The sequence below is a fragment of the Sinohyriopsis cumingii genome, chromosome 3 (assembly GCF_028554795.1).
Source record: "Sinohyriopsis cumingii isolate HCF-2022 chromosome 3, ASM2855479v2, whole genome shotgun sequence".
Lineage (NCBI taxonomy): Eukaryota > Metazoa > Mollusca > Bivalvia > Unionida > Unionidae > Sinohyriopsis > Sinohyriopsis cumingii.
Window position 1 is genome coordinate 145,938,328 of NC_142963.1, and position 14,448 is coordinate 145,952,775.

Below are 14,448 nucleotides of genomic sequence, written 5' to 3' on the forward strand. Positions count from 1 at the left end.
AAATTCTTTAGAGCATGAAAGTGGAAGTGATTACATCTGGGTATAATGGCATATTATAGACCCCTAGAGCATAGAAAGGGTAGTTAGTCTGTAAGAGTTGTTTATCCTGTGTATAATATATTGACTGAAAGATGGTTTTCTACTTTTTGGGGTGGCTGGATTCAAAGGAAGCAGAGAAAGTTATCACTAATGTAGTGGGACCAGGTATATACACACACACACACACACACACACACACCACACATCAAAACCTATATGCAATATATGCTTACTGTAATTGTATTTTTCTAACTCCTAAGAGAATGTTAACTAAAAGGTATATTTGACTGTGTGGTCCATAACCCTTTATATTAATCTGCTTTGTACGGACCATTGGTGCATGTAGAACCATAGTACCTTTCTGATATTAGATTTTGAAGCTCATTATGACAATTATATTTGGCATGGTAAAATCCACACTTGTGTTTAAAAATGGAGATGTTTTCATTATTTGAAACAACTGTATTGAGCTAAGATAATGAACCTAAATTACCTCCCAAAATCCTAAAAGTTTCCCTGATTCCACACAGTGAGTTTCTTTGTGATAGCTACATTTTAACTCATCCTTAGTTCGCAGAGTAATGATTGAATGCAAGCCTTCATTTGTCAGTGGAGAGCATTCTTCGCACTGAACACAGATCTCGAACATAGAGCCTGGGCACAAATAGTCTGAAATCTCAGACAGTGCATTGTGCAGGTTGTCCCGTACAGTAATGCAGAGAGAGAGACTGGGGATCCGTCCTTGTTTGGTAAATCGAATCACAGTAGCACGGATGACAAAGTCGTTTAAGGACAGAAACAGTTGGTGCTGTTCATCAAGATCAAATACACAAAGTCCTTGAAAGAGGAGGTATGTATTCCTTTCCTTTGCTGGTGCCCATTTCGACAAGCATGTAGCAAGAAGGCGGTGGAACACTCCTACATGGATGAAGTTGGTCTTGGACCGGAAACACAGTGTAGATGTCTTGGTTGTATCTTTGTTCTGTTGTAGTTTCTTCATATAATCGGGTGCAGGTATGCTGACCATACAGGGCACCCAATAGTACTCTTCCTAAGTTAATACAAAAGAAAACCAAACATATTTAGAATCTAATCATACAAGTTATCTCAGATCAATGGAATTATCAGCAAGATTTCGTGTCAAATTATCAAAAGTTTACTTAAAGCAATATAACTTCTTAGAAAGTATGTTCTATAAATATGTCAAAATTATTGCCCCTATAAGCTATGATCAGGGTACTGAATAGTGCAGTTACAGTGAGCAAGCTTAGTTTGCCCCTCTGTAGTCTCGATTTCAATACAATAATACAGTAGGTACAAGTTACCCATCCAAGGTTAGTAGTAATATCAAAGTTATCCATTTTTTTCCACCATAAAAGACTACATTACACCAATATCTGAGGTGTCAAAATTGTACAGATATAACTGAAATCAACTTGTTGTGCGATCGATGTTAAGAACATAAAGCTTACTTAGCTAACTATTTCATACACTTGCATAATGTTAGTAAAGAGTCAACAAATGCATAACAGGAAATCATTAAAGTTTATATAAAAATTATATATCAATATACATTCATTGCATTCCAAATGGACCGCTCCAGTGGCCTAGTAGTTAGAGCGTCTGCCTTGGATGCGGGAGGTTGTGGGATCGATCCCCGGCCGAGTCATACCAAAGACTTACAAAAATGGTACAAACAGCTTCCTCGCTTGGCGCTCAGCATTAAGAGGTTAGTGTTAGGACTGGTTGGCCTGGTGTCAGGATAATGTGACTAGGTGGGACATCATGCTACATGTCTGCGGCATGATGCCCCAGTGCTGGACATCACTATAAACTGTCACACTGCAGACATCGTAGCGATATGACTAAAAAATTGTTAAAGCTACGTTAAAAATCCAAATCACACACACAGATACGCATCCCAAATGATTAAGATAAAGTGCTCTTTGATCCCCCCAAAACCCTGTCTTGTAGAAAAATTCAACATTTTTAAAGTCTTGCCAAAAGAGCTAAGACTAAATTTGTATGCTGAAGGCTAACAACAGCAGTAAAGTCATACCCATCACCAGATAGTATCTGGAACCTAAGTAAAAGTAAAATGAGATTTAATCATCACGCATGAATACATACTTGTATCCTGATTGGCAGTAGTTCATAAGAGCAACTTGATGTTTGAATACACATTTTGTTTTACCACGTTCAAGAATCCCCAAGACAGATTATATCTTGAAGTGCTTTACCACATTTACCAATGTTCGAGACAGATTATATCTTGAAGTGTGTTACTTTGTTTACCAATGCTTTGAACAGGTTATATCTTGAAGTGCTTTGCCACGTTTCCCAATGCTCTAGACAGGTTAGATCTTGAAGTGCTTTACCACGTTTACCGCTGATTTAGACAGGTTTTTCTTGAAGTGCTATACCATGATTACCAGTGCATTGGAGAAGCTTTTCTTGAAGTGTTTAACCATGTTTACCGCTGATTTGGACAGATTTTTCTTGAAGGTCTTTACATATTTACCAGTGCTTTGGACAGGTATTTCTTGGAGTGTTTTGCTGTGCTTACTAGAACTTTGGTGTTATGTATATTTATTTTTCATTGTTTGTTAGTTAATGTTTTTAAATGTTCTTTTTATTTCATTACATGATATTGTAATATAACATGATATGCTGGACATAACCTTGTCCAAAATAAAGCCTGTTTTCTACTTGACATGAATTATTGATTTTTTAATTCTTCAAACCAATGCAGAGCTAAAATAGTATATATGTGTCTGGATTTAATATCAGGATCATTATTAATGGAAGCAAACAGGTTTATTTGATCTGGGTCTAGGTTATTGGAATTCCCCAACAATTTACCTGGCACACATTACATAGCCCATGGTATATAATTAAAATTTGTGTATATATATGTGTCTGGATTTAATATCAGGATCATTATTAATGGAAGCAAGCATGTTTATTTGATCAGGGTCTAGGTTACTGGAATTCCCCAACAATTTACCTGGCACACATTACATAGCCCATGTTATATAATTAAAATCTGTGTTACAGACTTTATAATTATAACTAACATTTTATTTTGTAAACATTATGAAGTTTCTAAAAGATTATTTTCCATTATGTAATGTTTTTTCTTAGAAAATGTTAACTGTAACCTGTGGTCAAGTAGAGGACTATATAATCTTATATAATCTTGTCACTAGAAAGATTATTCATTCATGCTTTAACATCTGAGCAGAATCAAATTATTGTTGTCTACAGTATTTGATTTGGAATTATTAAAATTATTCTCCGGTGCCCTAGTGGTTAGTGGAATTTATAGCGACATTTCAAATATGGATTTCGTCTTGGATTGTATTATTGTGATCCAGCAAAAGACTTGTTTGCATATCAACACTATACGAACCATCACTGGCACATTAACACTTTCAGTGTTAAACTTAATTTGGATTTCCACTAAAGTTTATTCAAACTTTTATAATTATGACATGTGTCTGTAATTCTACAATAATTTTGGGATTTAATTCATGATACTATAGGTTCTTTTTTCATTTTCACTTTGCATTCTAGGGAAATAAATTATTTGTTAAATTTTACAAAACGTCTTGCTTTTCACTCTTTTCTGTTGTCTATTTTAAGAGCATAGACTTGTAACATTTGGGCAGATTTTTTGTGTTGTACTTTACCACGTTTACCATTACCTTGGACATACTTTTCTTGAAGTGCTATGCTTTGTTTACCATTGCTTTGGACAAATAGTGCCAGGTTTACCACTATGTTGGACAAATTCTTCTTGAAGTCCTTTACCATGTTTACCAGTGCTTTGGACATGTTTTCTTGAAGTGTTTTGACACATTTACTATTGATTTGGAAATATGTTGCTTGAAGTGGATTACCACATTTACCGGTGCCTTGGACAGCTTCTTCATGAAATGCTTTACCGTGTTTACCAATGCTCTAGACAGATTTTTCTTGAAGTGGTTTACCCTGTAGACCAGTGCTTTGAATAAGCCTTTCTTGAAGGTCTTTACCATGTTTACCAGTGCTTTGGACAGTTTTTACTTTAAAATGTTTACCAGTGCTTTGGACAGGTTTTTCTTGACATGCTTTACCATGTTTACCTGTGCTTTGGATAGGTTTTTCTTGACATGCTTTACCATGTTTACCTGTGCTTTGGATAGGTTTTTCTTGACATGCTTTACCATGTTTACCTGTGCATTGAACAGATCTGTCTAAAGCATTGGTAAAACATAACAAAACACTTCAAGATTTCTTGAAGTGCTGTCCTGCATTTACCAATGCTTTCAACAAGTTTTTCTTTAAGTGCTTTACCATGTTTAACTGTATTTTTTATAGAGGTTATTGCTGAAGTGCTTTACCATGTTCACAAGAGCCTTAAACATGATTTTCTTGAAGTTCGTTACAATGTTTACAAGTGCTTTGGACAGGTTTTTGTTATGTGCCTTATTAGTGCATTGGACAGGCTTTTCCTGAAGTATTTATCCATGTTTACCAATGATTTGGACATATTTTTCAGGAGGTGCTTTACCATGTTTACAAGTGTATTCGACAGGCTTTTCTTGACGTGCTTTGCCATGTTTATGGACAGAAATCTTTTCAAGTGGTTTACCACGTTAACTAGTGAATTGGATAGCTTCTTCTTGAAGTATGTTACCATGTTTACCAGTGCTCTCAACAGATTTTTCTTGAAGTGCTGTACAATAATTTTCCAGTGTTTTGGACAGGTTTTTCATTTCGTGTCATACCATGCTTGCCAGTGCATTGGAGAGGCATTTCTTGAAGTGTTTAACTGTGTTTATCACTGATTTGGACAGATGTTTTCTGAAGTGCTTTACCATGTTGTCAGTGCTTTGGACAGATTTTTTCTTTCAGTGCTTAACCATGTTTAACATGTTATTAAAAGTGCTTTATAATGCTTACATGTGCTTTGTCTTGCTGTACATTACCGTGTTTAAAATTTCTTTGGAAAGGCTTTTTTGAAGTGGTTTACCATGTTTACAAGTGCTTTGAACGACTTTTTCTCTAAGTGCTTTAGTACTTATACCAATGCTTTTGACTATTTTTTCTTGAGGAGCTTTGCCACGTTTACTACTGGCTTTGGACAGATTTTTTCTTGGAGTGTTTGCCAGTTAGGTCAGTTATACCAAGTCCAAATGTTATGTTAGAGATTTTCTCTTTAGCAAGGTGATAATGCAAAAATTATATTCTTGCATAAAACAGAAAACAAATTTCCAGTCCCCTTGATTGAAACTAAGACCTTCATAAAATGTCATACATTTTGAATTTAATGTATTTCTTACCTTACACAATGATGCAAGATGTACCTCTAAGGCACACAAACAAGTTATTTTATACGTTTTATGACCATTTACATGTAACATCTGAGCATAAGAGAGAGAGCAAGAGAGACCTAGAGACAGAGGGAGGGAAGGAGAAATGGAGAGATTACACTTACTTCCATATGCAGTGGCTTCGCGATTATATTTAGCTTTTCCATTACATCCAAAAGATGTTCTTTATGTTGATGAATTTCAGAGTGAGATGACCATAGTTTTTCTGAAATGACACAATTTCCAAAACAACTAATTATAACCATGACCCAAAAAACAATGTTCACCTCATGGCTAAATAAGATACAGACCAAGTAAACTTCATCAGTTGAGACAAGTTAAAAAAACAAGTTTAGCCAATCATACCATGTCAACTCATTAATAGGCATTATCAGGCTTGTTACCTTGACCTTGCTTAGATATATATATATATATATATATATATATATATATATATATATATATATATATATATTAAAAATAACATGTCTTTTAAAGTGTTGGTATAAAGCAATTTTATATACCAATACTACTGGTCAATGATAAATTTCCACTCACTAATAATCAGTGAGGTATGAAAATAACGATAAAATGTAATAATAATCCCCATTTTCTAAATGAATTTAGCATGGTACCCAGTTTGATTTCAATCCCTTCTTTTACCATTTTCCCCTCCCCTCTCATGCACAAGGGACAAAATATGAGAAATTTGGAGTGAGAGAGAAAAAGAAATTGGGCTGGATAAAAAACCTTGAAACTGAAATTGCACCAAGTAAACTACAACATCGTTCTTCATAATGGTATGTTTACACTTCCCTTGGGACCTATCAAAAGTATTTATATAATCAATGATACAAAGTTGCAATTGCTGGTCGACACAGTAAGGTAAATGTCTTGGTTATGGGACACACATATGTAACGTATTTAAGGCTTTGTTGATGTTGTTGTTTTTTTTAAACCTTTTACAAGGTTTAAAAATTGTTTATTATTAAGTAAATATGAAAATATCCAAAGGCCGCCCCCTTCTCTCTCTCTCTCTCTTTTTCTCTCTGTTGACCATCTTATCAAGATAAGGGTGAAAATCCATGAAAATACAATAAAGGATTTTTGCTTATGTAATACCACAACGTCTCTGGACCTACAAAGAATGATGGTAAATGTTAAGTCAAACCAACCAAAGGGGGAGAGAGAGAGAGAGTTGTTGTTGTTGTAGGGTTTAACGCCATTTTTCAGCACACAATAGGCCAGTATTAATGGTGAGGAAGAACTCGGGAAATCCCCAGAAAGAACCACCGACCCTCAAAAAGCTACTGGCAAGCTTTCTCACATAACCACACTGGCCAAATCCGAGACTCAAACCCACGCAGACAGAGATGAGATGGCAGTGATCCAAAATGGAAACCACTTTAAGACCACTTGGGGCCCAGAGAGAGAGAGAGAGAGAAACATATTTATGGATGGTAGTAATGTTAATTAAAGCAGAATAATGACTTAGATCAACTTTAAATATATTAAAATATTTTAATAACCTCTTGTTGGTTTGTCGTTTTGCTTAGATTCTATTCCACGCTAATTTCCTTGCGCCTGTACGTCAATGCATTGTTGAGCATTCAGTATTCAAGCATCAATGTGTCTGTAGGCCTAGTGCTCTACTGTCTTCATTAAAACTATCTTTCATGTATAAATCTTAAGTGTAACTTATATTGATTTAATCAATGTAAATAAAAACAGAAACTCAAAAATGAAAACAATCAACTTATCAATATAAAGAGGTGATTGTGAATAGACACACAAAGACAGAACTTTGTAGCGGACATACTCGGCAGGAATGTGAGTTCATTCATTCAGTCAATACACAGTTGCCTCTCGTCAATCTAACTCCGTTCAAACGGCAAATATATGTATTTTTATGTCATATAAATAAAATATATGTATAGTATGTATGCTGTATCAATGATATACCACTTGCTGTATAAATTTTTCATTAAAGGAAAATCGGCAAGCTTCGTTTCCTTTTAATAAAAAATTTATACGTCTCGTGGTATATCACTGATACAGCATACATGCTATATATATATATATATATATATATATATATATATATATATATATATATATATTTCAGTTGTATAAAAATTTTGTAAATTAAATAAAATCTACTTCATTAATTGACGTGGATTATTCTGTGGACTGAGCTCTTTTCATATAATTCCATCGTGTAACCTCATTATACAGTTAGAGCCTTAGTTACTCCATCAGTATGTGTCTTTTTAACACGTCATGAGTCTTGAAACTTCGCTAATAAGTGAAGCTTCCATTGCATCCACAAGGGTTATTCGTTATTCCCCTAAACGAATCAAAGCTTTGTTTGTTTTGCTGATTTTGTTCATGATAAAAGCTACATTTAAGTTTGGTAAAAAAAATGTTTATACACAAAGTTTATACAACATACACAAGAGATTGTTGACACGATGCATGATGGACACGAGTCATGCCACAAGCTCGTTTGGCCTTCAGTTAGCAAAGTTAAAAATACTGCTTAAAAATGAAAAAAATTGTTGTAGCTGAATACTTTTTACTTCTTCCAGAAATAAACACTTTAATGTTTGCTACTAAAAATGTAATACGTACACTTTTTCTCTTCACTAACCATTTTACTTTTGAATAGAAATAATCTACATAAAATGAAAATATTTAATGTGATACCTATGAGTGTATGTGTGAGCTGTCCAGTTTTCTTAAAATGATCCCATTGTGCTGTGACATCTGGATGCCTCTTTATGACCTGGTCAGACGTAATCCAGGTTCTCACGCCATATATGAGCCACTCAGGATCAAGCACAACTTTATTTCTCAGCCTTTCAGTGCTGAAGAGGTAATGAGATAAACTAGAGACTACAGTAAAGGCCCCGACATCGGCGATTTTGGCATGTACAGTATCATAATTTGCAAAACCTGTCAAATTTTTTTTTATAAAACGTTTAGGATCATATTTATATAGTGCTTTATAATTTCAAATGAAAATAGTTATCCCCATCTCAAGTATTCTTTATTATTAGCGCTTGTCACAAAGTGTCAAAATAGTTATTGGAAAGTAACCCTATTTGAAAGACTCATCTCGAACTGCATGCAGAGAAATACTTTTGAAACATGTACTTGCTAGATCAGATATCAAATTTTATGAGCTTTCATCCTCACTGGTATGTTCTACTAACATCTGGCAAAGCATTATCTGCAAAGTTTGAACCATGTGACTGTACTAAATGGAATATTAACTACTGTGTCGGCCTAATAACTCTTGGATAAAATATTGCAAGCTTCTGGATGAAATGTCTGTGGACAACTGTAAATACTGTCATGTTAAATTTAATGGATAATGAAGATCTTGTATGGATCATGACACATATCTGCATATTTTTTATCCATTTTATTTTCAAACTATTGTTTTATCCTTTTTGTACTGCACTTTCTCTACACTCGCTAAATCTTTATCTGATGGGCATGAGCACCGTTTGAAAAACTGAATTTGACTCTTTGAATTATGTAGCAGCATGTAGGAAGAATTCTCCACCATCTTAATTCCTAACCTATGAACATTACCAATGATCTTTTATTAGGACAATATTAAGACCTAAAACAAATGCAAGGTAGATTTAATAATCAGTGAAACTTTTCGGAGAATTACTCATGGTAATCTAGTTAACAGGCGAGTAAAGGTTAAGCATTTTTTAGTTTGTGTTCCTATTTTTTACATTTTTCTTTTAGGTTTCCTAGGCTGTATAGCATAAGCATTTGATGACCAGAAATTGTAAGCAATATGGGAAATTATTACTAATTTTTTTAAAAATAGGGCCCGGAAAATTAAATGTTCTGGTTATTTAGATTAATTACAGTACTTACTTGAAGAAAACAATGTTTCCCATGTTGTGCTCAAACCTGAGAAATAGATCAAGCTCTTCCGGACGTTCAATTCGTACTTGAAGGGTCTCATTGAGGCTTTTCACATCGGCATATTCCATAACCTGCCGATAAAAACATCGATATGCATCTACAAAATCTTACATTATATTTGGGCTCCATAAAAATTAAAACTTCATGGAAGTAGTATAAATACTAATACAATCGGGAGTGTATTATAAATGGAGCTTATGCACAGACTTTTCATATTTTTCCTCTTACAAAAAGTTTGAATAAGAGGCATCATAGGCAATATAAAACTGCACATAGAAAGTCAAATTAACATTGCATTATCTCATCTCATTAGTGTTTATGATTCTGCTTCTGGTATTTTATCCAAACTTAAAATTTTCAATTGGCCACATGTAACAACCAACTGTAAGTCTATATAAGCATAAAATATTCAAGTTACTAGGATTGTTGCAACTACAAAATATAACTTTTCAACATTTTAAAATGACAATGAAATATTAGAATGTCATTTTGACTTTTCTTTGGAACCCATAACTGTTTGTGCCAGTAGTCTTTTCATATTAATCACCACCTGTTCCTTAGGCATGTGTGATCCAATACCAAACTTGTTTACCTTTGAACCCAGCAATATTTACCCTTAAAAAGTCAGTTGGTCTCAGTCTCAAATGAATCATGTAACATGTATTTAGCTGAGGATATAGGCTGTAGGCATAAAAGAAAAATGAGCCAGTGCAATCAAACAGAAAAACTTGAATACTATTTTAACCAAGTTTTGCATATAAAATGTACTGCATTGATGACTTCAATGATGTGTCATATGATAGGACCAAGCATAGATTCCATTAAAAACTCCTGGTCCATGGGTAAGAAAACAACAACAAGCAAAAAACCTACAAAATAAACAAAAAAACCAAAAACATATCAGTCCTGGCAAAATCGTATATCTGCACTATGCATACTTGTGCTTTTAAGGAGACATATTGCGAATTTGTACATAATAATACATATAGAATATTCTAATTCCAAGGCTGATGCTAAAGATTGAGAATTTAGCACAGTCCTGTATTTGTTTTAATTTGTATTATTAATAATGAATTCTGATATTTTTGTGTTATATTTGCTACCTAATGAACATATACTTTGTATATTATTGGGTGTCTCTTGTTATCTGTTTAAAGGGCGGGGGAAGTGAGGATCAAGGCAATTCCTACTGCACCAGTGATATTCAATATCCCAGTTCACATCCTAAACACTGGAAATGGACCTCCTCTTAGCCAAGGTGATACAACTTGCAAGTTCGCTCAAAAACATGTCCAGATAGATTGATTGCTTGATATGAGCCAATCATGAAAGTTGGGAATCATCGGGCCTGCCTAAAGCAGAGACCCCCTGTGTTGTGACACTATGTCCATCCTCTGTGTTCAGCTACTGGGCTCATCTACCATCATATCAAGGAGATCACTAAGCAACACCACTGAGGCCACAGAAGGGATAACAGAATGTACCAACTGGTGGAGGACCTGACTTAGGAGTATTTACAAAATCATTGTGAAAGGTGTAAGTTTACAAATGATGACAATGTACACTAAAAGCTTCCACTTTGCAGGCCCTCTGACCCAGGACTGGAGAGATGAAAAAGGGGAGCTTACTGTTTAGCATTATCGCATCCATGTCCAATACGGGTCTCCACCACAGCTGGAAAAGTGACTTTGCTACATCCAGGTGTAGGGACTATCCTGTAAAGACCGGTCGGCCCCTCCTAGATAAACTGTCCACCGTGATATTCCTCTTGATGGGAATATATCGGACTCAGAGCATGATCTTCTTGAAGGTTGCCCGACAGAGAAGGCTCCAACTCCATGAACAGAAATGGCATGTGACCTTATCATGCAATTTGAATTGGGGTTGATTCTAGGATTGATAAGGCTGCATCCTCTTTAAAAATAAACTTTGAAGAACCAAAGGGGTGGTCTGCAGGAGACTGCTTCTTGGTCTGTTTTGACTCACTAGGTGTGGCTGGGAGGAACCTGTGTTGTTGGACTTTCAGATCCTGGGATGCCATTGAAGAAGATATAATCAAAATAGCGTCTCTGTCTCCAGAGGAGCAGCCATCAGAAGGTTCTTACTGTGATCTAGCAAGACCTTAAAAATATCCCAGGCAGCATCCCTGCATAAGTGGAGCAAGTCACCAAAAGCACCATTGATATGGACAAGGTGTACCTCAACATCTTTGCAACGCCTCCAGCAGACAATGAAGCATTTTTACAAGCTGAGGCATTACCAGAGACAAAGTTGTCTCTTTCAGAAGTCTGAAGGAGGCTGTCATAGAAAGACCAGCATGGAAAATTACAGTTACAAGCCTTAAGTGCCAGTGCTGCCAAGGTCCAAGAGGTGAGTCAAGATCCCTGCTGAAATCCACAGCTGTGACACACCAGCATCCATGACAGGGGGAAAGCAGGAAAGTAAACTCTATAGTCCAATACCAAGACCATGATCACAATGTAGGGGGCTGGGGATGGGATTGGACAAAGCACCACTCATTTTATTAACTGGCAAATTCCTCTCATCTAGCAACCATTTCGTACAGTTCTCATTCCATCATGGAATGGTGTAGCAGAAGGAAAACTTTGTGCGATGATCTCCCAGAAATCTCACCTAATTGGAAAAAGATCTTCTTGTCTTCCATCTCTGGACAGATTTAGTCTTCTTCCACTGCCTGAGCCATCAGGTGACAAACAACAGACACTAAGAGAGTTGGATGGACCATTCCAGCTGGTTCCTCATCAAATGTATTAGAGTTCTCCAGCATCGAAAGCACTTTCCATCTGCAGGGCTCCCTCCCTTGAGGAGGGGGACTTGGGAATAGAAATATCTTCCTTGCCCCTTAACCCCACCAAGGAAGTAATGTGGTTGAGTTTACTAGAGGAGCTTTCATGAGGAAGGGAACTTCTCTTATCCTTTGTGGTTCATCTAGGGAGAGAGGAGCGGTGCTGGTTTTTTGGTAAGCCCCACCTGAGCAAACAAAGCAGGCCTACAACCAGTAAGATCCAATCTGATCTGAGGTTAAGGCATGGGCATTCCTGGGGTCATGAACAGAAAGAAAGATTTGCCACATCCCATAGGAATTGAAAAGAAACATAGGAAAGGGAGGGAATATTGATCTGGGACCCTACCTTATAGTGGGATGTTGATAGGCCAACCCTCGATCCCCATCAGTAGCACACAGACAGAGAGGGGCCACTGATCATGAGAGAAGGATGCTCTACCCCAGTCTGGGAGTATGATTCTACAGAGACATTGCTTCATTATAACTGAGAGAGAGAGATCTTATTACCACTTCGGAAAGAAGGAATGAGAGGTCCCATACTCTCCTAGGATAGAGGAGTTTCATTCTAAGAACTGGCTGACTCAGAACATACTTGTGACACTGAGGCAGTCCCCTTCTCTAAGGAAGGGAAGGATCCCATCCTCTCCTAGGATAGAGGAGTTTCATTCTAAGAACTGGCTGACTCAGAACATACTCGTGACACTGAGGCAGTCCCCTTCTCTAAGGAAGGGAAGGATCCCATACTCTCCTAGGATAGAGGAGTTTCATTCTAAGAACTGGCTGACTCAGAACATACTTGTGACACTGAGGCAGTCCCCTTCTCTAAGGAAGGGAAGGATCCCATACTCTCCTAGGATAGAGGAGTTTCATTCTAAGAACTGGCTGACTCAGAACATACTCGTGACACTGAGGCAGTCCCCTTCTCTAAGGAAGGGAAGGATCCCATACTCTCCTAGGATAGAGGAATTTCATTCTAAGAACTGGCTGACTCAGAACATACTCGTGACACTGAGGCAGTCCCCTTCTCTAAGGAAGGGAAGGATCCCATACTCTCCTAGGATAGAGGAGTTTCATTCTAAGAACTGGCTGACTCAGAAAATACTCGTGACACTGAGGCAGTCCCCTTCTCTAAGGAAGGGAAGGATCCCATACTATCGTATGAAAAAGTAGTTTCATTCTAAGAACTGGCTGACTCAGAACATACTCGTGACACTGAGGCAGTCCCCTTCTCTAAGGAAGGGAAGGATCCCATACTTCCCTAGGATAGAGGAGTTTCATTCTAAGAACTGGCTGACTCAGAACATACTCGTGACACTGAGGCAGTCCCCTTCTCAAAGGAAGGTAAGGATCTCATACTCGCCTGGGATTGAGAAGGTGCCCACACATTCCTGAGACTGAGGAGGCAAAGTGAAAGAAAGGTTTTTCTTTCCCTCCTTATAAGTACACCTACTGTCGGCAACGTCCCAAACGCATTTTGTGCTAGATAAACATGTAGGGTAATTATCCCAGGTGGCATTTTTGCATCCACATTCCCTGACACTTTGCAACATGTCACCTGAAATGAAAAGCACATACTGCTAAAGCAAATACTGCCTGAAATGAAAAAATATTAAACAAACATTGAGATTTAGAAAATGTACTTCCAACTCAGTATCATAAAAGTATATTCTAATGCTACAATTATAATTGTACTGCCTAAGCAAGTGCATATACAATTATTCAATGGTAAGAACTGATGAAAAGGAAGTCAGATTCTGGAACTACAAAGGAGAAGCAATACTTACCTTAAGTAAGAATCAATAGCATACTTCTAAAGCAAGTATTTTCAATAAAATTTGAGAACTAAAACAAGAGAGCAAGTATTTACCCTAAAACCGGATAAGGGAAGGAGAAAAAACTATTACGGCATCACTAAATTAGCATGGCGCAACCAAATTCCTCTGAAGTAACAAGAGAGCTAGAATTACACTAAAAATAGCAAGAACTGAGTGGATTATCACTTGAAAAATATGTATAAGGAGAATAAAATGTCTATGTCTTTAGACGCATAAACGAAGGCAAATTTGCACAAGCAAACTCCACATTTAGGATGTGTGCAAAAGTGTCCAACAAAAATAGGAAGTGTAATCCATATGGGCCTATGACTTGGGAGTCAGACTGGGTCTGCGTTCTTTTTGTTCTAGGTATTCTAGAGCTTTCCATACTAATACTTAAGTTGGAATTATGAGCTTGGATGAGACAAGAGTTCCAGAAGAGGTAATCAAGGCAGTGACAGGTATTGTACCACTGCCATTA

At 36.7% G+C, this 14,448-nt stretch overlaps 1 protein-coding gene across 1 annotated transcript in view; it reads right to left on the bottom strand.

The window, feature by feature from the left end:
• The window catches only part of LOC149804077 (uncharacterized), a 75,212-nt gene that overhangs the window by 25,331 nt on the left and 35,433 nt on the right, over positions 1 to 14,448 (bottom strand). Inside the window, exons 10-13 of the mRNA XM_089953995.1 lie at positions 9,297 to 9,418; positions 8,103 to 8,263; positions 5,522 to 5,622; positions 533 to 1,090 (exon numbers count right to left, since the gene is read on the bottom strand). Coding sequence (XP_089810121.1) covers positions 533 to 1,090; positions 5,522 to 5,622; positions 8,103 to 8,263; positions 9,297 to 9,418 — 942 coding nt within the window. The remainder of the gene's footprint in view (positions 1 to 532; positions 1,091 to 5,521; positions 5,623 to 8,102; positions 8,264 to 9,296; positions 9,419 to 14,448) is intronic.